The sequence below is a fragment of the Podarcis filfolensis genome (genome assembly GCF_964270895.1).
Source record: "Podarcis filfolensis genome assembly, chromosome: 2".
Classification (NCBI taxonomy): Eukaryota; Metazoa; Chordata; class Lepidosauria; order Squamata; family Lacertidae; genus Podarcis; species Podarcis filfolensis.
The window spans coordinates 100293317-100317542 of record NC_139605.1 but is presented as its reverse complement, the minus strand read 5'-3'; the positions used below and the strand labels follow the sequence as shown (position 1 = coordinate 100317542).

Sequence of the window (24226 nt, the reverse complement as noted above, 5' to 3'; positions counted from 1 at the left end):
CTACTCATGTAAAAACACCAGGCAGGCCCCACAAATAACCCAGAGATGCATTTTAAATAAAAGGACACATTCTACTAATGTAAAAACATGCTGATTCCCAGACCGTCCGCGGGCCAGATTGAGAAGGCGATTGAGCCACATCCGGCCCCCAGGCCTTGGGTTGCCTACCCCTGCTCTAGCAGAAGGCAATGCTACAGAGTCCCACTAGCACAACAGGACTTCTTCCCCTCCATTCTCTCCCCTGTGCCCTCCCCAAATCTGTTTGGGAGGACCCCTAGAGCAGTGTGTGAGGGGAGGTTGTTCTTTATGGCAAGGAGAAATGCTTACACTGATAGAACAGTCGACTTAGCACAGGCATGGCCAAACTTGGCCCTTCAGATGTTTTGGGACTACAACTCCCATCATCTCTAGCTAACAGGACCAGTGGTCAGGGATGATGGGAATTGTAGTCCCAAAACATCTGGAGGGCCAAGTTTGGCCATGCTTGCCTTAGCATAACATTGAATTCCACCCTTGCATCACAATGTATGAATTACTTTGTAGATGGCAAAGAGAACTTTCTATTTAGCTGCCTAGATACATGTTAGGTTGTAGTTTGTTTGTTTAAAAAAAACAGTATTTTTGTGGGTAAAGGGCATGCCTTCCAATACTATTCCCTGTAAGCTGCCACATTTATAACCAGGAGAAGTATCAGTTCCACAACTTCACCATGCCGGCATTTTCCCCTTCGCCTTTTGTCCAGGGTTGCTGGTCTTTCTGTTGTGGTTATCCACTTGTTGAACGTCCCTGAGTGCTAACTTGGTGTCATAGCCTTAAATTGTGATGTGGGTATACACAGATACGTTTTTAGGCACACTTCCCTTTCATCGCCCCCCCTTTATTTTGGACCCCAGTCCCCCCCCCAAAAGAAATCACAACAACCTGAAGTAACAGGGGCATGGGCAGATCCCGTGAAACCACATCATCACCCAAAATATGTCTGGTTTGCAGCTACAGAGTGCCCCATTTATTCAGGTCTCCTGGAGAAGATGCACAAAGGTCACTGGTAGTGATAATGGGATAAGATTTCTGGTTATGCATATGCAAAGGAGACTCAGACCCATGGTGCAGTCTTTAATCACCTGCCCAGCAGCATGTTTAGATTTCGGTGTGACAGAGACCATCCCTCTTGTCAATCACAGTTGTCCAGGGGTAGAGGCGAACAGTCACCAATTAAAAAGTTCAGGTTCTGGTTTATCCCCTAGGTCTCTAGCTTGGCTGTGTCATTCTGTCAAAGGCATCTGTCTCCAGGGGCTCAGCATCAACCACAACATTGTCTTCTCCATTAGCCTCTATGCATTCCTCCACCGCTTTCAGGATGATCTGTAGCCTCCTGTCCAGTGCCAAAAGGTGGGGTTCTGTAAGTACAGGTGCTAGGCGGTCCTCAAGCAAGGATTCCCGCATGATGTCGCTGAGTTTGTAGGCTGGTTGCGCCAAGAGCTGTAGCCGTAATAACGTAGTCTTCTTTATTCTGAAGGAGGACGGGGAAAAACAAGGTTCATTATGCAAAAGCAAAATTCTACCTCCCTGTCTCAGATATTCCTGAAAGTTGGATGGACTTAAATATGCATTGCTGCGACCTGTGCTCAGTTATAAATAATAGCAGCGCGGTGGCTTAAGCTTTCTGGAAAGTCATTCCTCCCATCTCCAGATGTTTGGAAGCTGGTTGTGGATACTCAGCAGTGAAGTTGCAAGGGTAAAATGTGCTTTGGGGATATAGGGAAGGGCTGTGGCTCTGTTGCGAAGCACATGCTTTTATTATTACTGTTCATTTCATACACCACTTAATGCCAAAATAGGCTTCTAAGCAGTTTACATAGTATGAATGTCAAGTTACACATGCAGAGGTGCCTGGACTGGAGAAAGTTTCCGATTCACTTCCTCACATCCTCCACTTAAAACGATGTCAAGTAGTAGGGCCGCAAAAGATAACCCAGCTGTCCATCACGTGGCTGCCACAATCTCTTGTACTTGGGAACTACAGCACAAGGGGCATTGCCAGCTCAGTGCCCAGCGCTTTGGGAAGTGCCGAGCACAGAACTGGCAAAGCGCTACTTTCTCCTGCCCGTCAGCTGATGGCAATGGGCGGTGGCATATAAGCCAACTTCTTGCAAGTATGCACTGCAAAAAGAAGTTCCCCGTTCAGCCGGTGCCTGCAAAAACAAACAAACCCAGGCATCTTCCTATTCTTTTTAAGCTGCAGTTTCAAAGGGAACACTTCCCCTCTTGAAGCAAGGCCATGAGCTGGTAAGGGAGCTCACATTATGTACCCTGCCCCATTCCTGACATAACGTGCTTTGGGGGAAACAGGCACACAATTGGGATACCTGGTGGGACTGCAGATGAGATGTTTTCCAACCTTGTTTTTAGTAGTTTCTGCATGTACATTTGCCAAACCTTACAGCCAGAAATCTAGAAACCAGACTTTGGATATAGATAGCTGTCGTTTGGGATTCAACTAAGCTGTAATGTGTGCAGAATGAGGTCCGTTCGTGCAATGGGGCTTTCCCCTACCCCCTCCTGTGTACCCCTGCATCCCTAACTCTGCACTGGAGGCTTTGAGAAAACTCCATAAAAGGTTTGGGGGCATGTCAAGGAGAATAATAAATAATAATAAATTTTTATTTATACGCCGCCCTTCCCGGTTCAAAAACCGGGCTCAGGGCGGCTAACAAATTTAAAACACTTTAAAACACTTAATTATAAAAACAGCATAAAATACGGTATAAAAACATGAATAACAATAAAATTCAAAAATCAATCAGATAATCCCCAGGGCTAGCTGGCTGAATTGGTCCCACTTGGGCCAGCGAGGAGGCCCGGGGAGAATTTGCTGTGGGGTCTCGGAGCAGGTGATCTTCATAAAAAGGGGAGGGGAAGGGAAGAGAAGGGAAATAAAAGATCAGGCTGAATTCAAATTAAAGGCCAGGCGGAATAGCTCTGTCTTACAGGCCCAACAGGAGGTTAAATCCTGAAGGGCCCTAGTCTCATGCGACAGAGTATTCCACCAGATTGGAGCCATCACTGAAAAAGGCCTGGCCCTGGTGGAGGATAGTCTGACTTCCTTAGGGCCCAGGACCTCTTGTTGTCTTGTAGTACAAGTGGACCTGGTTCCCTACATGCATTAATCCATTTACAGCACTGCATTGGGTTCCACCCTCTGAGTGAGCCCAGTGGAGCCATAAACTACTTTTTTTTTTTTGCCATACCACCTTATTCAAAGAATCAGACTTGGGCGCAAGCACTTCTTTTGGTTTATAGCGGAAGCTGGTTGTCCATGGTGCTAGTTGGTTGGTCTGTATGGGAATCACAAGCTGCTCTTCTTCAATCTGAATTGACATGAGTTTTTTCAAAAAAGTATTTTTTTAAGAAAAGAGGAACTGAACAAATGTTTAACGTAAAGTTAAAGGGACCCCTGACCATTAGGTCCAGTCGTGGCCGACTCTGGGGTTGCGGTGCTCATCTCGCTTTACTGGCTGAGGGAGCCGGCATACAGCTTCCGGGTCATGTGGCCAGCATGACTAAGCCCCTTCGAAACGCCGTTTACCTTCCTGCCGGAGTGGTACCTATTTATCTACTTGCACTTGACATGCTTTTGAACTGCTAGGTGGACAGGAGCAGGGACCAAGCAACAGGAGCTCACCCCGTTGCGGGGATTCGAACCGCCAACCATCTGATCGGCAAGCCCTAGGCTCTGTGGTTTAACCCACAGCGCCACCCGTGTCCTGAACAAATGTTTAAAAATAGCTAAATGAGACAAGTGTCTTTAAAAACCAACCACCATCACCTGCCCACTGGTTGAGGAAAGAAGGGTTTCTGTTCTGAAGTGATAGCTAGAGGAAGGTGAGTAGTTCTAACCCTGCAATAGCCATACCTGCAACCAACCTTTGCAGGTCCATGCATCTGTGCACACCTGGGGTTGGGGGATGTTCTTTGGTAATGCAAAAACTGAGGAAGGCAAAAACCCTTCTATATCAGTGAAATTTGCATTGCTGATTCTCTTTTCTGTTCACACAGGGATAAAATAAATGGCTGGATGCTATACCTGTGCTTGATGTTGTTGCAGGCTGCCTGCATTTAAAAGTCAGAAGTTTGTGGCTGAGAGGACGAGATTAGTTCAGGAAATGTGTGTGAGCAGGAGCCAATTTAAATCACACAGACTTGGAGTTCAGTGCAAGGATTTATTGGCAACCCTATAATTATAAGCCAGGAGGCTTGTAAGGTGTGAATAATGGCTTTTGAAAGTCAACCTGGAGGCTCAATATAACTGTACGGGATGATGCCACTGACATCCGGGGGCACAGAAATACACAGGGGGGAGTATGGTGAAAATAGTTAAGATGTGGTGGGGCAGAGGAAAAAGGGAGGATGAATAACCCTTGACACAGTTTTTTAAAGGCCTAGCTTTTGATTTATATGAATTCATAAAGCAGTAGCCTGAAGAGGATTCAGGCAGTAAAATTTATGAGCAGCCCCCTAATGGCTGGAGGGGGACACAGATGTAATTGATGGCGTTCGGGTTCTTTCAGTCCCTTTAGAAGACAATAAAATCTGAGTGTTCTTGGCAGGGATCAAAAGAAATGTCTCAATTTCCTTCAGCTATGACAAATGGCATGTTTGATGGGGAAATGGGTGGGCACCCTGTTACACATCCAAATGCTGAAGTCTGCATGCAACTGGGACTTCATTCTGAGTGATGGACAGACTCGGCCTAGTCTGCTTTAGAAATAATTCAGGGGAAGTGAATTATGTTGTCAAATGTTGGGCGGCGGGGAATGACCTGAACTCCAAAACCAGCAGGAGATGGGGTGATCTCCCAGCCCCACAGTAGCTCCTAGGAGACTTTTCGGCTAGCCCTCCCCATTTTCTCAAGTTTATATGGCACAGGGCAATGTGGACATGCTGGAAAATGCTATGGCAGTGCTTTGGGTCCTGTCTATATGAGCGTTGTTTGTGGAAGTGCCCAGGGACACTGGGAGCCATGGGAAAGCACCATTCTCATGACTTCCATCATTCCCTTTTCCGGTTCCCAAGAGTACTATCCACCATTCTTTCCTAACCAGCAATTTTAGGGAGCTTTTGCAGACGGACACAGAAATGGACCTGTGAGAAGGGGTGCAGTGATGTCTCTCACTCCATTGCCACCAGGTGAAAGAAGTGTTCACCTGCTTGTTACGGCCCAGGGAGCTGCAATTGAGCCTTTCAGTTCAATCCAAAATAACTTGGGAATGACACTTACATGCAACACTGTTCGAGTGGAGCCAGGATGGAGATCTCATCATGGGAATGCTTCCCAAAACTATGGAAACAAACAAAATGTAAAAGGTGTGCCCAAACCACCCAAGACTTCAGAGACTGGAATGCTTCAAGTACAGTGATTAGTGACACGAGGCAGAAAATGTCCCAGTGCTCTTATTTTTCCATGGAGAAAAATCCACAAACTGTAACATGGAATGGATGCCAATTGCAAATGCAGAATTAGGCAAACTTAGCAGTTGCAATGCGTTTAATGTTGTCTACTAAATACAAGAAAAATAAACATGCTAAATTCAATCACACACCAAGGCATCTGAAAAAATTTCCAATTTAACCTGAGCTTTTTGATGCAAATCAGGTTGATGGGATATAGCAATGGGATGGGGAGGGGGGTTAATAGTGTCAATTTGGGTTGTTTTTTTTTGTACCTGCTTTCAAAAGAAATTCAATAATAATAATGATGTTGATGATGATGTATTATTTATATGCCACCCATCTGACTGGGTTGCCCCAGCTCCCAACAAAAAAACCATAAAAACACCACACCACAGACGCTAAAAACTTCCCTGAACAAGGCTGCCTTCAGATGTCATATGAAATGGGAAATCATACTATAAATCTTAAATTGAAAGCACAGGAGACCAAAGGTTACTTATATATGGATATATTTACCTGAATCTTCTTCATTTATGGGAAAATCTGTAACTGAGGATTTACACACGACTTGTGACATTACCTGTTGCATTTGGCCGCAAGCCAATGCAAATATTTGCATTTCAAATGCCTTAGGAATATAAACAGCACAGTATTTATTTTCAAATTAGTTTATTTGCTTCCAGGGCTAAATAAATAAATGTTTGTAGCAGCCGGTCAGTTTTGTGGTTTCTGACCCTCTCAGATTTTAATGTAGTGTGGGTTAGATGCACTATGAGAAGATTTGCTGTAGAGTATTAATGGCTTCTCTGCAGAAGATTTTTTGTTGGATGAAAAACTCTCATGCTCTCCAGCCAGCATAGCTATTTATGGGGGATGATGGGAGTTGTAGTCCCATCTTCATCTGGAGGGCACCAGATTGGGGGAAGCTGGTGGTCCACAGATAGATGTGCCCCTTTTGCTGTTTGTTTATTGCTATTTGTATATTTTAACTATCCCAAAATACAGACGTGCCTTCACACTGGCCAGATTGTATGTGATGCCCTCTGCCGTACTTGAGGGCAGATACCAAAAGATTCCAACTGAGAAACCACTCTGCCCATGTGGAGATGGTAATCTGGAAACAGTGGCTCATGTTCTCCTGTCCTGTCCCCTTTATAAAGATCTGAGGAATGAGATCATCACCCCACTCTTACTTACCATCCCAGGCCGCCCATCTGTGGCCACATTGTTCTTTCTTTTATCAGATCAAAATGATCAGACAACAACAAAGGTTGCTAGGTTTATCAAGGGTGTAATGAGATTAAGGCCCACTATCTGAACAATAATCTTGGTCATCTGACTGTCCTTTTTACCCACTGTTGTCTTTTTAATTGTATATATTGCTTGTTTTATGTTGCTATGGCCGTTGGCTAATGCGAATAAAGTTTATCTATCTTGCTATTTGTGACAATGGCCTCATGTGCCATTGTGCTGTGTACCTTCATGAATGAGGTAGAATTCCTGCTGGGGATTCAGTAAGAACCTGCCATGATTGTTCAACAGAATTCACTGAGCATCTGCAGAATCTTCCAATGCAAGTCTCTTGCTCACCCTCCTCCTACAATTCCCAGAATCCTGGGATGATGGCGATGATGGTTACATCAGTGTTTAAGCCAACACAGGCCTTAGTTCAAGACTCTGCCTGGTCACATGGTTTCCAAGAGGGGTTCCACAGAATTTATATCCCAAGACTCGGAGAGTAACTTCTTGAGTCTTGTTCCTGAGACCCAGGACGGACTATTCCTCCCCACAGCACCAGCTCTTTCCCCCTTTAGGTCCCAGATGCAATTTGTGGGGTTCCTTACCCTCTTGCATTGTCCAAATGGAGCAAAAAGCCATCATCTCCAAACTTTGTGAACATCTCATAATGATGACGGTCCATGTTGCCTTTCAAAACAGAGAAGGAAAAACATTTGGTAGTTCCAGAGTACTAACCCAATCCAACTGTTTGAGATCTCTCATGCAAGACACATTATCTGAGGTATAATATCAATGTATTAATAGCAGCTTTGAAACTAAGCAGGAAACTGTGAGGAAGACACAAAAATGGCTTTTATCTGGATCAAATGGCTGCTTATAAGATAGGCTTGTGATATCTACTTGTTCCAAAGTTCTGCAAGGATGCATGATGGGATACGGCAGGAAAATAACCCCACTGAGTTACTTTTGAAGGAGTGGGATGCCCTGATAGGAGCAGACAGACATAAATAACATGGTTTGGAAATGCCTACACAATGTCAGATGACGGGATACTAATGAATGACAGTGTAACTGCATTGGCTAAGGGAGGAGAGGAAATACTTGATGTTAGTTATGAACACTTAGACACGCTTAGAGTTTCCCCCCGTTTTAGACTTGTTTTCTTCCAACAGATCCATCACCATTCTATTTTATTAGGACTGACCTAGAACTCTCAGAGGGCAGGCTTGATGCATCCAGCTGTTAAGCACTTTAAAACCCTGTTGATCAATGGATGAGCCTTCGGCATGCGCTTCAACTCCCCCACTGAAATCAATGGAGCTTAGGAGTGCTGCTTACCTTTGGTTGCATTGAGCCAGAAATCTGCAGAGAGACAGGCCACTTTGAAGGGGAATGCTATAGGGAAAGTATTTGTCGCAGCAATTCAAAAGCGAGGGGAGCTTACTCTTGTCATCCCTTTAGGAGCTAAGCCTGAAAAATAGTGGCTTGCCATGGCTTTCCAGTGGGAACATTGCACTAGGAGCTAAACCAGGAGGGCTTTAACCTCTTGCTTCTGCCATGGCCCCAAACTGGAACAGGAGGGATTCAAGCCTGATACTGTCATTGCAAAGAAGATTCCTATTTGTTTGGTTCCTGCAGCTAAAGGAAAGATCGGGCCAAGGAGAAGGAGGCAGCAGCAGTAGAAAAAGGATGTGATGTGTCATTTTGGACTCACAGCTGTCCATGGAGGCACAGGTCAATTCTGTGTCCAGGGCAGCTGTTTACCAGCTCCATCTGGTACGCAGGCTGAGACCCTACCTGCCACCTGGTGGACTGTCTCACCAGAGTGGTGCATGCTCTAGTTATCTCCCGCTTGGACTATTGCAGTGCGCTATACATGGGGCTACCTTTGAAGGTGGCCCGGAAACTACAACTAATCCAGAATGCGGCAGCTAGACGGGTGACTGGAAGTGGCCACCGAGACCATATAACATTGGTCCTGAACCAGTACATTTCCGAGCACAATTCAAAGTGTTGGTGCTGGCCTTTAAAGCCCTAAGCAGTATACCTGAAAGAGTCTCTCCACCCCCATCGTTCAGCCTGGACACTGAGGTCCAGCTCCAAGGGCTTTCTGGTGGTTCCCTCACTGAGAGAAGTGAGGTTACAAGGAACCAGGCAGAGGGCCTTCTTGGTGGTGGCGCCAGCCCTGTGGAACGCCCTCCCATCAGATGTCAAGGAAATAAACAACTATCTGACTTTTAGAAGACATCTGAAGGCAACTCTGTATCAGGATTTTTTTTATATCTAACGTTTTACAATTTTTTATGTGTTGTAAGCCGCCCACAGTAGCTGGGGAAACCCAGCCAGATGGGTGGGGTATAAATATATTCATTATTATTATTATTATTCCATTTCTGCTTTATAAGCCTTTAGCAAACTAGATGCATACAGTGAGGAGATTTCACCCCTCCCATTGCAAGAATCTGCTCATTTTCCAGAGAGGAGGGGGCGGATTGTGCTTGCTATTTATTCTGCTCCAGCCTCACTTCAAAGGGGGAGACTGAGTGTTATCTCTGTGTAGATAAGGTCACTGCAGAAAGCAGCTGTAACACTCAGTGCAGTCCAGCGTCTCCATTTGTGTATATTTTGTATAGTACAGTAGCTGTAGTGAATAAAAGAAGATATTCTTCAGCGCTGTCGTCCGAGTGATTTATGCTCTGCTATACTCTGCTGTGCACTGCTGTCTTCTGGAAGTGAGTTCGGTGCTCACAGCTCTGAGTTGTGAGTCCACAGCACTTAGACCTGTTCCTGCAGAAGAGGGTCTCTGGAAGTGCTACCCCAGCTCTCCTGGCCCAGTCGGGGCTGAAGTAGTTGAGCCCAGTTGGTGGCACTGGCTCAAAGGCGAAGCTGACATACAGGTCACTGGTGTTTTAAAACTTTTGCATAACGGCTAGAAACAAGCTGATCTCAGAGCAGAAAACATGCTACCAGTGCTGCCAAACTATTTACAAGCCATCTGGTTTCAACATAGCAAGCGACATTTGCAACATCCGCGACAGTGTGTCAGATCCATGAGATTAATTATTACTTTGCTGTTTCCCACTTACCTATTAAGAAGTCAAATATTGCCATGTCGATGATATTGAGTAGCCGAGTGCCGCTGCTGTAAGGATAAATCTCCTTCACTGTGTTGCAGTAGAGTGGATTCACTTCCCATCTGAGAGAAACGCCAAAGGAAGGGGTTGAATGCTAGCACAACTATTCTGGGAGTTCCTCCCTATTTTCTGAAATAGTTGGGAACTAGTCCTGCATTTATTACACTGGCTCTTTAGTAAGGATATACAACATCAGGTTTCCCCAATCTGGTGTCCTCCAGATGTTGCGGTGTAACAATTTCTGGAGGGCACCAAGTTGGGGCTGATGGGAGTTGTGGCCAAACACCATCCATTGGGGAAACCTGGTCCGTGCTGCTTTTGAGCAGGTAGCTACTTTTCTAGAAGAGTTGTCAATCTCTTCTGTGTGGGAATGAGTTTGCCAGTGATACTTCTGGTGGTATCAAATCTCGGCCTGTTTTGTTCTGGTAGTGGTAGGTAAAAGGAACAACATACCCATGCTTTTCTGAAATGATATTAACAAACCAAAGTTAGGTATATGGGTGGGGCCCAAGTGATCTATCGATGTACAAAAGCTTATGCTTCTTGCACCAAAAAAACAGTGGTGATTCTCAACCAGGCACTTGTTCAGAGATAGAACAGGTCTTCTGTGCCTCCTCTATAAACATTCAGTAAAGTCATTCTCAGGCATGTTCTTGAGTGAAAGGTACAGGTAAAGAGACCCCTGACCATTAGGTCCAGACGCGGATGACACTGGGGTTGCGGCGCTAATCTCGCTTTATTGGCAGAGGGAGCTGGCGTACAGCTTCCGGGTCATGTGGCCAGCATGACTAAGCCACTTCTGGTGAACCAGAGCAGCGCACAGAAACGCCGTTTACCTTCCCGCCGGAGCAGTACCTACTGATCGACTTGCACTTTGACGTGCTTTTGAACTGCTAGGCTGGCAGGAGCAGGGACTGAGCAACAGGAGCTCACCCCGTCACGGGGATTTGAACCGCCGACCTTCTGATTGGCAAGCCCTAGGCTCAGTGGTTTAGACCACAGTGCCACCCGCATCTTGAGTGAAACAGCAATACAATAGTTTGGTGAAGCAAGCTGAACATGCTTAGGACGACACCCTTAGTTTAACCTTCATAAAATAGAAATACTTCCGACGTCTGAAGGACTGCTAAGCCCAACAAATACTGCAAAATATGCAGTAAGTTTCAAGTGCTATATAAATAAGAATACGAGTTAAGGGCAGGCCAAGAGAGAGATTCATTTACCCACTTACTCCTCTTTTCCAGCAAAGGTGTAGGATCGTATCCATGGGTTTGGGATGGAGATTCTTGGTGCCAGGTTGAGAGATGGTAGGAAAACAGAGAGGGATCCTTCCAGCAGGTGAGGATTCCCACACACGGCATATTCTGTCTTGCACATATAAGGGCATTTGGCAAAGAAACAAACATTGCTGGCTGCAGAGAGAGCAGAATCTGTGAGTGAGAGGGCTAATGCAATGCTGCACAGTTTTAAGAATCTGGGGGACCCTGGTGAAAACATGAGATCAGTTATTTTCTCATATAAAAGCGATATGTCATTAAGATCACAGGGGAAATAACATCTTAAGTTACATATGAGGCATCATTTTGAACCCACCTTTATTTATACACTTCATAAATCACAACGGTTTGTGGAGTGGCTTGTGATTTTTTGAACATTTGGGATAGGCAGTAGCAGCATGGTCCCCTATCACTGACAAGGCTAGATGCCAGGAAGCAGAGCAAAACAGAGCAAACATTTCTCTTCAAATCGTATAAATCATTTGCCTTTTATTAAGGAAGCAGAGCAAGCATCGCTAGGCCACACTCTTCCTGATGGAGGAGTACAATGGCCACTTCACATGTGACAAATGTCCTGGGCAAATACTAGTCTTTAAAAGAAAAATTGCTTTTATCACAAATGCTGATCTTGTTTGTACTGTTTTTGCTGCATGTACACTCTCTGGAAAGCTATGGCCAGCTCATCCATTTTTTCCAAACAAACAAATATGCCAGAGCTTCCTAGCACATGGTATCCACAGCATGAGATGCAAGGGCAATCATCATGTCACACACACTGTGTGGTTTGCACTGTGCATGTTTTTTCCTACGTAGAAGAGATATATGTGTCATGTCTGAAGCAGCTCTTAAAACCACAGCTTCTGGAAAGCTGTTGTTTTCCTCTTCTGCAGATAGCGCAGGTGAAACTTACCTGGTGAAACAAAAAAGACACTTTGCAGGATTTCATTTTTGGTGACCTCTAAGATTTCCTTTGTAACGTTAATCATTCTCCCAACCACTGGAGGGACGCGGCGGAAATCCAGGATTCTGCAGTGGGGAGAAGGGAGGCAACAGCTAGGAAAGTACAGTCGTACCTTGGAAGTCGAACAGAATCCGTTCCAGAAGTCCAAAACATTCAGAAACCAAAGCACGGCTTCCGATTGGCTGCAAGAAGCTCCTGCAGCCAATCGGAAGCTGTGGAAGCCCCATTGGATGTTCGGCTTCCAAAAATAGTTCGCAAACCAGAACAGTCACTTCCAGGCTTGCGGCGTTTGGGAGCTAAAACGTTCAAGAACTAAGCTGTTCGAAAACCGAGGTACGACTGTATTTCTTAGAGTAAACAGAAGTAGCAGACCCTTCCCATTAATCCATAGCAGGGGGAGTTGTTCATCCCATTGTAAAACTGAGCACACTTCCCCAGACCAGATCTGGCCTGCTGATCCAATATATTTAGTGCGCTCTTGAGTAGGAATCCAGCCAAATGGGTCTGCCTGCTACGATGGCATTATCTGTAGTTTACTGTGTGTGAAGAAGAATGTGCCAATTCTGTTTCCTTCAGAGCATTCTTTTAAAGTTCCCTGCATTCCTCAACGTGGTTTATATATTACATTACTTTTATTGGATTTAGTGAAGCGCTGGCTATTCTCCCAACTAGATTATTTTGAATAATGACTGCCAGCTGAGAATTGTGAAGCTAGATTTTACATTGTGGGCTTACATTGCATTGTCCATTAAGTCCGGGCAAGATTAAATTGTGTGCTAAGTGCCCCACATAACAGAACCTCAGCAAAGCTGGAATGTGATCTGGTTTAATGACTGAAGGGGTTGACCGAGGAAAAGGCTGTGCCTGCTTTGTGCCCAACACCCGGTTTCTAAAATTTTCCTGCCAATAAAGAAAAGGACAACTCTTTCCTTTTTACAAGATAAGGGAACAGTTTTAAGCCTCAGGACAATTTAGAATAATCATAGTAAATAAATGACAGATGGTGCAAGGCCAAAACACTCGTTTCACTGCCAAGATTTCAGGGTGAGAAAGAAAAAGGAAGCTTTGGCCTCCTTTGTAGAGAGGCACTCAGCTGACTGATAAAAATGTATGATTCATAGGTTCAGTTCTTCTTAAATCGGACCTCAACTTTCATCCTTTTTGTATGATGAATTTCTGCAACAGAAGTTGGGGGCAGAAATGTGACTTGAGGTGAAATATCCCCAAATAAGCCGTTTCCTTTGCAGCTCATGGTTTTTATTTGTAGTTTGATGGCAGAGAGCATGCCTTGCGGGCAGAAGATCTCCCACTTTAATTCCAGGGCAGGGATTGGAAGTGTTATGTACTGAAGTTCTCACCCTGGGCCAGCAGGGGGATACTGTAGATAGTTATGCAAATAAGGGATCGAAAGTGACGTTCAGTGATTGGATAGTTACAGAAAATGGTTACTGTTGCGTTCTAGTGGAGCTCTATATAAGCAGGCTGGCTGAAGCCTTCAGTTCAGTTCTGTCCTGGCCTGTGAATAAACAAGAGCTGTTTGAAGAATCGCTGTGTCATCTGATATGTTCACCCACAACCTAACAGGAAGGAGACCCTTTTGAAACCTTGGAGAGCTGCTGTCCTTCAGTGTAGAGCCTGTAGGCAAGGCTGATTTGGATGGATCAGTCGTCTGGCTTGGCATAAAAACACTTCCTGCGTTCCAAGTATCCAGAGAATAGGTGCAACATGACTGGGACAACCAGTGGCTCAGGAGAGGGAAGACCCCTCTGCCTTTAATAGTTGAATAAATGAGGGGTGGTTTCCCCCCTCCTGCTGAAATTCTACATACCTATTGAAAGAAGAACAGTCATGTCTTCCTTTGCATCAGATTACTTTAAAAAAATAATAAGGGGTGTGTGTGTTCCCAAATACTTAGTAAAACAAAGCTTTGATAACGCAGCTCAAAGAGCAAACAACTGCAAAGCATCAAGTCCTGTGCTGTTAAGTGGAGGAAAATATTCACTGCTGTTGTTAATATTTAAGTCACCAGGGAGCCTTGATCATCACAGGTCTTAAGGGAAAGCCCATTGGTCAGTGGTAGAGCAGAAAGCATTCTGCTCTGAATGCAGAAAGGCCCGAGTTCATCAGGCAGGGCCGAGGAAAAATAGCCCTTCCTGAAACATTGGAGAGCCTCTGTCAGTCAGTGTAGACAATCCTGAGCTAGAGGAACCCGGGGCAGTACAGGGGCAGTGCTTCCCAAAGTTGGGTCTTCAGCTGTTTTCGGACTACAATTCCCATCATCTTTGATGGGATGCTAGCTAGGGATGATGGGAGTTGTAGTCCAAAAACAGCTGGAGACCCAAGTTTGGGAAACACTGGTAGAAGGCAACTTCCTATTCCTCCAAATTGCACATTATATTTTGAGAGTCACTGGTGTGTGTGTGTTTGTGTGTGTAGCCAGTCAACATAAGCAGCTCCATGAAGATTTTCTTCATTCTTCAGTCCCCATTAGTGGCCCATCATCCAAAAACATGTCCTCTCTTTGTGTCTTGGCACATCTCCTGCATGCTCATGCTCAACCATGTATAGTCTACAAATATGCAGACCAGCTGCAGCCTCACTTGTTGTGCCGCCATTTTGCTATTGTTGCCGTCGGTGCAGAGGCAATTCAGAAAGGCTCTTGATGGACGCTCTGTATGTGCCGTGCATGCGAGAGCTTTGCACAACCTGCAAACTCTTGGAAGACCCTTCCTAGTGGGACATATATTTCTACTGCCTAGGCTGATTCAAACCACCGAAAATTGCAAATGGTGCTGTGTGGGCTCGGTGGTGTTTTCTCAGCAGAGCAAAACATTATTGGCTGGTGAGTCAGTAACCACCAGGCAGACTGACTAATACTGGCACAGAAGCCACTTAAAAATGCCCCCAAGTCGGCTGGAACTCGCTTTTTAGCCTGTTGCTCAACAGAAAAACAAAACAAAAGCTTGGCTTGGGTCTGACTGAGGACTTGGTGAGACACACCGCGCCAAATGCAGCCATATTTTTGCAGCCCGCCAGAGTCTTGACAGGCAACTAAAGCAGGAGATGGATTGAGCCCATAATAGGCTGCCACATACATGCATAAGCTGGTGTTTAACATGTGGTGCAAAAACATGTTGTGCAAGCCTGATCTAGCTTTTGGGATGGCCCGGTTACAGTTTCTATTAGGAAATGGAAAAGATTCACACTTCAGGAGTGTAAAACCAGGGATGTACGTAATGTCCTGTGGAGCTGGAACGGTTTGGAGTAGGGAGCGATATTTGAAAATAAGGAACATATTGTGACAAGTGCTGGAAAATTCAGACAATTTGCTTCATGCTCCTCATCTGTGCTGGTGGCAGCTCCTCTGGCCTGCATGTGCTTTAAGAACATAAGATCAGACCAAATACCTATCTAGTCCAGCATCTAGTCTGTTCTCCTGGGTGGGATCCAACTAACTTGTTCCACCAGCTCAAGGATTCTGGCTTGAGCAACACTTTGAGCAACACTTATCTATACAAACTGGCAGCTCTCCAGAGTTTCAGACAGGGGTGTGTGTGTGTGTGTGTTTCTCAGCCCTACCTGGTTATGGTGGCGATTAAACCTGGCACCTTCAGAATGCAATGCAGATGTTCCACCACTGAGCTGCCATAGCCTTTCCTGATGATCCCAGATGCCCATATTTATCCCTGTGGCCACTGAAATGGTTTGCTCCCAAAACAAGAACGCATATACCAGGAAAGGCATACTATGGGCAGCTTGAAACAGACATCATATACAGTGGTACCTCGGGTTAAGAACTTAATTCGTTCTGGAGGTCTGTTCTTAACCTGAAACTGTTCTTAACCTGAAGCACCACTTTAGCTAATGAGGCCTCCTGCTGCCACTGCACAATTTCTGTTCTTATCCTGAAGCAAAGTTCTTAACCCGAGGTAATATTTCTGGGTTAGCGGAGTCTGTAACCTGAAGCATATGTAACCTGAAGCGTATGTAACCCGAGGTACCACTGTATTGTTGAAATCTGAATGCAGATCCCTAAATCCCCTCTCCTAAGGAATCTCTGGGGGACGCGGGTGGCGCTGTGGGTAAATCCTCAGCGCCTAGGGCTTGCCGATTGTATGGTCGGCGGTTTGAATCCCCGCGGCGGGGTGAGCTCCCGTCTACGGTCCCAGCTCCTGCCCACCTAGCAGTTCGAAAGCACCCCTAAAAGTGAAAGTAGATAAATAGGTACTGCTTTATAGCGGGAAGGTAACGGCGTTTCCATGCGCTCCGCTGGTGCCGGCTCGCCAGAGCAGCTTCGTCACGCTGGCCATGTGACCCGGAAGTGTCTCCGGACAGCGCTGGCCCCCGGCCTCTTAAGTGAGATGGGCGCACAACCCTAGAGTCAGACACGACTGGCCTTCGGGCAGGGGTACCTTTACCTTTACCTTTAAGGAATCTCTTCTTATGGCAACACTACCATTCCTTGGGCTTTTGAGCACTGCAGCTCTTGTTTTCTTCTCCCTGAAGTAAGGTTAGGCCCCAAATATATGTCCAAAGAAGGGGTGAGCAAGAGCATCAAATTACCTGTCGAGGTGGAAGGCAGCTATTTCTGCATTGTGCCTTTGAAAGTCAACAAAATAGAAAAAGTCTTCTGGAGTCTCCTCATCTCGTTTCTGTCTGAAAGGAAGATAGGGGTCACTAAGAGAAAGGAGATTCCTTCTGCATAACTGTTGACATCCTCCTGAGTGCAAGGAGAGTATTTATGGTACAATTAGAGAAGGAGGACAAATGATTGTCAGAACAGACGACTGTGAAATCATCTCTGTGTTAACGTGTCTCTGTGCTTAGAGTTCTAAAATACAGAAAATTGGTACCTATTACCCCCTTTTTTAAAGGTGAGGCAAGTCTGCACAAGAGGGCTGCAAAAATAATAAGGCCTCCTTCAACCTTAGCTTAACTTTAATTGTGTTCAATTAATGTTAGTGGGCTGTTGGTGGTTTTTTGTTTTTTTTTAATTTTCTAACTAGTAATCTCTGCTGACTGATTCATCAGGAGCACCTCTATGATAGAATTGACAATTAATAAAATATATATAATCAGAATATTATTTGCCAAGCAAGTGCTTACAAAACCTGTGGGTGGGTAGCAGGTGCCATCTTAGAAGAGTCATTTTGTACTCTCTCACACGAAGGGAATGCCTCTTCTAAGATGGCTCCTGCTGTGACATAAAGCTGCATCATCTAAAAATGAGAAGCATTTTCTTCAGTCTCTAGAGGGGGAAAATCCAATTGATTTTTTAAAAAAATAAAATAAAAACCTCATACAAGTAATCAGTTAAGATTTAGTTGCTCAGGTGGCAGCTCTCATTTTTATTTCAATTAAGTAAACATACCTCATTCTCACACTTCCTGTGTGCTTTTCCTCCCTCTTTCTCCCTTTATTGAGTAAGGCCTTCCAGATGTTATTGGACTCCAACTCCCATCAGCCTCCCCCCAAGGATGGCCAATGGCCAGTGAGGAAGGGAGCTGTGGTCCAGGAACATCTTCCTCACCCTTGTTGTGGAAGAACTGATTCCAGTTACCAACTCGTGCCAGAGTGGAAAGGGAAAGCTAATGTCCTGTTCCCTCAAAGCAAGAATGCTCCAATACACTTCACGTCTTTCTTTCTTTTTGCATTTAATTCCCTGCCCACAACCTTATTCCTTAACTTTGTGCCTTATTAAGAATGGTTGACATCTACTGGTGAAGGTCCTCTGACAGAAGACAATCTGTTAGCAGAACGAGGAGGGAGGCAGGCAATTTTTAGCACTCCCCCTTGCAGCACTTTGTACTGCCCCACCAATCTGTTCTAGATTGAAGCATATTTAAAGGGGGTGTAGGGTACTGCTGGGGGCAGTGGGGAAAATCAGTGAAAGTGGCAGTGTGGTGTAGTGGTTAAGAGCAGTGGACTTGTAATCTGGTGAACTGGGTTCGATTCCCTGCTCCTCCACATGCAGCTGCTGGGTGACCTTGGGCCAGTCACACTTCTCTGAAGTCTCTCAGCCCCACTCACCTCACAGAGTGTTTGTTGTGGGGGAGGAAGGGAAAAGGAGATTGTGAGCCGCTTTGAGACTCCTCAGGGTAGTGATAAAGCAGGATATCAAATCCAAACTCTTCTTCAAACTCTTCTCCTGTCCCACTAAATGGTTCCCTTCTGTAAACAGTCACCACTGAATACCACCCAGGATTTACCACTGCACTTTCCCCTCTGTTCATGGTGGTGTCATCATGATGAAAATGCACACCATACCAAACAAGATAAATAACAGCAACGGCTAGGCAAATGTTTTCAGGTGAACTGAGCTTACCTCATGGGTTTGAACATGGCTTTGCCAAAGTCCTGGAACCGCAGAACTAGTTTCAGGTGCACACCGCTGGGCTTGACAACTGGAAAGTGAAACCAAGACGCTCAGCTCATTGTTCAAACAGACTTTTGAGAAAACGGAAACTCTTTAGTGTTAACCTGGCAAGTTATTCAGGTGGGATTCAACTAAGTTGTTGCCTGGAATGAGCTCCACTCATGCAATGGGGCTTTTATCCCCTCAGTCCTTGCCCCACACCCCCTAAATCTGCCCTAAAACATGCTGAGGATACATGCGGAGGTAAGGTGTACTGAATTCTTCAACTTTCAAATTCCAAAAATCAGAGTTGTTCAAAAGTTGTTACATGACTTGGGAATTCAAATTATATTTTGGTTAAATTAATATAATTTAGCTTTGCTTGGTAAGCAAAATGTGTGTAAAATTGCATAGAAATCCTTAAAAAATGATTGCCAAATACTTTTAGTGTTTGTTAGACACACACACTTAACAACAACAACAACAACAACATTATTATTATGGTTACAGATAGGTAGCCGTGTTGGTCTGCCATAGTCAAAACAAAAAATTTTTTTGTTTTGATTATTATTATGATTATGATCTTTTAGCATTACCTGACATTTTAAGAAGGTAAAATTAAAATCCTTTGGTTTTCCAAATGCAGTTTATATGTTTCTTCATCGAATGTAGACTTATGAAGCTAAAAGCAGATTTGAATTCCTCAATGACACCCCTAATGTGGGGGGCACAGAGAGGAGGGGGGAAAGTCCCTTTGCACGAGCAGACCTTGTTCTGCAATGCCTAACCCACTTAGTGCTGTGTTGAATTCAGGAGAACAGCACTCTGTATAACAGGGGGACTTGCTACATATCCAAGACTGAGGTTCCAACTAGTTCCTAGTTAACTAGGGGGGGACTACCCCCCCCCAAGGTTGGGAAATGAGTTTCTTCTTACAGGCTATGCCTGCTTCTTAGAGAGACAAGCCACACACACTACAGGTATGGGTGGGGGTGAGAGGGACTGAAACCAGCGGCTCATTTTGCTCTGCGTTTCTGTTCCAACCCGTTATTAGCATCTAGACTTTGCCTACTACTCCACTAGGAAATGAGGGATGCCTTGCCAGAGCAGGCTGCTGTTCTATGAACATGAAAATTTCAATTTAGGGGCATAACTTTGATTGAAGTGTTCTGGGTCAAAGGCTCTCCATCGAATTTAAGTGGCTCGTTTCCATGTACGCCAAGCTGATTAAAAGAATTCTGGATTACTGACCCAGCTCGGTTTTTGTAATATTCACAACGTAATTAAGATATATTTGCATATAGAGGTGGTTGCCTACAGAGCGTAAGAAAATGCAAAACAAAACCTATAATATCTATGGAATAAGGGAAGGAAGGAAGGAAGGAAGGAAGCAGCAGCAGCAACAGCAGATCAAAGTTAATTTTAGGGTGGCACAAAACACAAACTAATAATCCATGTAATGGCTTTGTTAATGGCCATGTTAATAGAGAACGCTGCTATTAAAATTTCTCCAATTTTCCTCTCCTCATCCTCATTGGAAATTTTAAAAACAAAGTTGGATGACCAGCTGTCAGGGATTCTTTAGATGAAATTCCTGCATTGTAGGGGGTTGGACTAAATGACCCTTTGGGTCCCAACTCTAAGATTCTATGGTTTTATTATTCCTGTGATTCGTAGAAACTGAGGCACTTGACTTACTTTGTGTGCAGTCACAGGCACCCAGCAATGCTTTCTCGTCCTGGCTGTAATCTGGAATGAAAACGAAAAGCCATGAGCTTCAGGATCACCCAATAGGAATGCTTTTTTTTAGGAGATGCGGTGTGTGATAGAACTCATGTAATTGTCCTAGCAGGGGGTATTAAGGTCTTCTGACACTCTGCACGATGATGATTTTTTTGGGGGAGGGGGAGCATATTTTGGGTCTCCTTTAGTCATGACAAGAGCACTACAGTGGTACCTCGGGTTACAGACGCTTCAGGTTACAGATGCTTCAGATTACAGACTCCGTTAACTCAGAAATAGTACCTCAGGTTAAGAACTTTTCTTCAGGATGAGAACAGAAATTGTATGGCGGCAGCACAGTGGCAGCAGGAGGCCCCATTAGCTAAAGTGGTACCTCAGGTTAAGAAGAGTTTCAGGTTAAGAACGGACCTTAAGAACGAATTAAGTTCTTAATCTGAGGTACCACTGTATGGGAAATTTTGGCATGGAGAGGGTGGGGAGTTTTCAGTGGTGGGGAGAGGGTAAAATCCACAGCCAGGTTTAGAGGCCCACTCTTGGATGCATTCAAGGTTTAATTGCTAAAACACCAGAGCAGCCCACTATGTCATGTGGTGGAAACTGCTTTTGTAATCAAGAGGGCTTTCGAAAGCAGGTCTTCATATGTGTTTTCTTCTAATGACCTTTCCCTCTATTTTAGAGCAAAATGATATTATTAGCTACCAAAAAAATGGAGACCGAAACAATAATAATGGGAGGAAACCAGTAATCAAAGTGCTTCCCTTTCATGGGGACTGTAATGGACATTGTGATAATTAAAGGAAGCTTTTCCAAGGGCAATTAACAAACTACCCCTTTGTTGTCTCTCTTTACTTGTGCTCATCGGAAAGCAATAAAATGGACTGAATGTGCAAACGGGAAGTGTTTAATTAAAGACAAAGGGAGCCCCTTAAAGCCCAGGGTTTCCCTATCCACATTAGTGGGTAGCTGGCTGCAGTGGCATTTCATTAAGAAAAAAGTAACCCGGCCCCTAATCAGGCATGCATTCACCCAAGCTTGCTCTGCGCTTGTAGTTCATGATCTGGTGGAGGTGGCAGTTCAGAAAGGAAGCTTTACCTTTTATTGGTTTTTTTTTAAACATATCATTTCCAACAATTATTTAACATAACTTCTTTTCTTATACAATATTTTAGACTTCCGTCAACAACTTCTGAAGATTTTCCGTTCTCTATTGCTTGTTCTGCATTTCTTAATTTCTCTATTACTTTTAATTGTCCTTAACTAATAATTCTCATCATAGTCTTTCTTGCAATGTTTCAAATAATCCTCCTTACAGAACTTCTTGCAATCCTACTAGCGTAATCTGTTTATTACAGTTTCTTTTCAAATAGTTCAAATATTTACTCCAGTCTTCCAAGAATCTCTGATCCCGCAGGTTTCAAATCCTTCCTATTAAATTATCTAATTCTGCATAGTCCATTAATTCCATTTGCCATTCTTCTTTTGTCGATAATTCTTCTTGCTTCTATTTTTGTGCCAATAATATTCTTGCTGCCACCACTGCATATAAAAACAACTTACAATCCTGTCTATTAATATCATCCCCTACAATGCCAAGTAAAAATGCTTCTGGTTTTTTAATAAATGTATATTTCAACATCTTTTTCATCTCATTATATATCATTTCCCAGAAGTCTTTCACTTTTTTACATTCCCACCACATATGATAAAAAGTTCCTTCCTTTTCTTTACATTTCCAACATTTATTACTTGTTTTATACATTCTAGCTAATTTTACAGGGGTAATATACCACCTATACATCATTTTCATCACATTTTCTTTCAAAGCATTGCATGCTGTAAATTTTAATCCTTCTCAGAAAGGAAGCTTTACCAGCGCTGATGGTTCCAAAGTTTTGCGTGTCCCGGAGGAGCTGGTCAATTGGAGGGCTAGACCGTGGGTACAAGGCATAGCGGTTGATTCCCAGGTGGAATTGGAGCCAGCTTGCCTCTTGCCTGAGCTGCGTTATTGAGTCCGAGGTGAGGTTGCGCTCCTCTCTGTAAATCTTGTGTCTCCTGATGCACACATGGAAAAGAAGGTGCACACAAAATCAGCCCCTCAGATAAATCACATTCGCACATTCAGGGTTGTATACAATGAAGCCCATAGCCTCCGGTATTTCTCTGATGAAAGCAAGGACGTCCTATTCAATTACAGTGGTACCTCGGGTTACAGACGCTTCAGGTTACAGACTCCGCTAACCCAGAAATAGTACCTCGGGTTAAGAACTTTGCTTCAGGATGAGAACGGAAATTGTGCCATGGCGGCACGGCGGCAGCAGAAGGCCCCATTAGCTAAAGTGGTACCTCAGGTTAAGAACAGTTTCAGGTTAAGAACGGACCTCCAGAACGAATTAAGTTCTTAACCTGAGGTACCACTGTGCAGTGGTACCTCGGTTTTCGAAAGTAATCCATTCTGGAAGACCATTTCAGTTCCAAAATGACTGAAAACCGAAAACTTGGTATGGAAGCCTCAAAGAGGAAAACTCAGTATGGAAGCTGCGTGGTATGTTTGACTTCTGAGGAAAGTTTGAAAACCGAAGCATTTACTTCTGGGTTTACGGCTTTCGAAAACCAAAATGTTCGAAAACGAAGACGTTCGGAAACCAAGGTGTTGTTGTTGTTGTTGTTGTTGTTGTTGTTGTTGTTGTTGTTGTTGTTGTCACCCACCTGACTGGGTTGCCCCAGCCACTCTGGGAGGCTTCCAACATATATGAAAACATAATAAAACATTCCCTATACAGGCCTGCCTTCAGATTTCTTCTAAAGGTTGTATAGTTACTTATCTCCTTGGCTTGGGGGTTGCATAACTCCATACCCTCCAGCATTTCTCCAATGAAAACAGGGACGTCCTAAGGAAAAGCGGAAAATTCTGGGATCAAATCAGAAACCGGGATGGCTTCTGTAAATCTGGGACTGTCCCTGGAATATAGGGACACTTGGAGGGTCTGGAAGCCATTGCAGGAACAGAACAACTTCCCCCCATGTGATAGTACATTCCTCTCCCTCACTGCACTCCCAAGTCTTATCTGGGGTTTTCCACACTGCTCTGGAGCAGATTTGGGGCAGAGGAGGCAGTTAGGAAGAAGAGAGGGAGGGGAAGTTCTGTTCCACTTGCTTAATGACTGAGTGATTCAAACCTCCATCGGTACAGCGGGCCATCATTTGGAAAGCAAGGTGTTGACAAAACTGTTCAAATGAAGGCTGTTGGTGGGGGAGCAAGATTGTGCTGGGTGGTGGGATCTCAGCCTATGTCTTGGGTCTGTAGCAAGCTGGAACAGTTAAAAAACTGCACTGGCCATAGACTGGGCTGCTGCTGCTGCTGCTATTCAGAAGAACCCTCATTGGCTGCCTGGCCCAAGATGGGGTTTTCTAGATTTGGGATGCAATTTTAATTGTGATTGATAATTGCTGGCACCATTAACAGCTCCCAGAAGCTTGCACCACCATGGTGAAGGAGATCAAGATCAACAGAGCGAAACTGTACTAATCTCCAAAATATCCCACATTCGCTGTCCCTGCCCCTGCCTCTCTCTTTGGCCCTTGTAGAAAAATGAACATTCTATATGCTTGCTAGCATTTTTCTTTTGCCAAACCATAAAACCAACAGGATGAGGAAATCCGACATTTGCTGGATATACAAATGCTGGGCGAAATTCCACGAGGAAAATCCGGAAACTACTTTGTGTGGCAAAGCAGATGCTCTCAAGTCTCTCAAGATCAGAGGCTGAGTCTTCAACCTCTTCATAAGTTATGCTGCAAGGAGACATTGTGGTTTCAAAGACCACTGAGAAATCATGGGCCACTGGGGTTTTTCCAAACCATAATGACTTGTCAACCTCTTACAGATATATATATCTAGTAACTTCGTACTCATGTCCATCTGTGTTAGTACACACACCATTTTTTTAAAAAATAAGAACACCATGTTAATTGTGTTCTCTTCAGATGTGGTGTGAGGAATGCCTGCTTCAATAATAAATTATAGAATAGCATAAAACTATTGTTATGTCTCCATTCGGATGCAGGT

The 24226-nt window shown here is 44.4% G+C and overlaps 1 protein-coding gene across 1 annotated transcript in view; it reads right to left on the bottom strand.

Moving 5' to 3' along the window:
* Positions 1–978: 978 nt before the first annotated feature.
* FAM20A (FAM20A golgi associated secretory pathway pseudokinase) overlaps positions 979–24226 on the bottom strand; it is a gene marked incomplete at its 5' end in the record, with an annotated part of 44059 nt that continues 20811 nt past the window's right edge. The window contains 10 exons of the mRNA XM_083598811.1: positions 979–1510; positions 5279–5338; positions 7296–7377; positions 9777–9886; positions 11056–11236; positions 12012–12127; positions 16626–16718; positions 18388–18466; positions 20116–20166; positions 22031–22212. Of these exons, the coding sequence (XP_083454937.1) occupies positions 1249–1510; positions 5279–5338; positions 7296–7377; positions 9777–9886; positions 11056–11236; positions 12012–12127; positions 16626–16718; positions 18388–18466; positions 20116–20166; positions 22031–22212 (1216 nt within the window). The 3' untranslated portion in view covers positions 979–1248. The remainder of the gene's footprint in view (positions 1511–5278; positions 5339–7295; positions 7378–9776; positions 9887–11055; positions 11237–12011; positions 12128–16625; positions 16719–18387; positions 18467–20115; positions 20167–22030; positions 22213–24226) is intronic.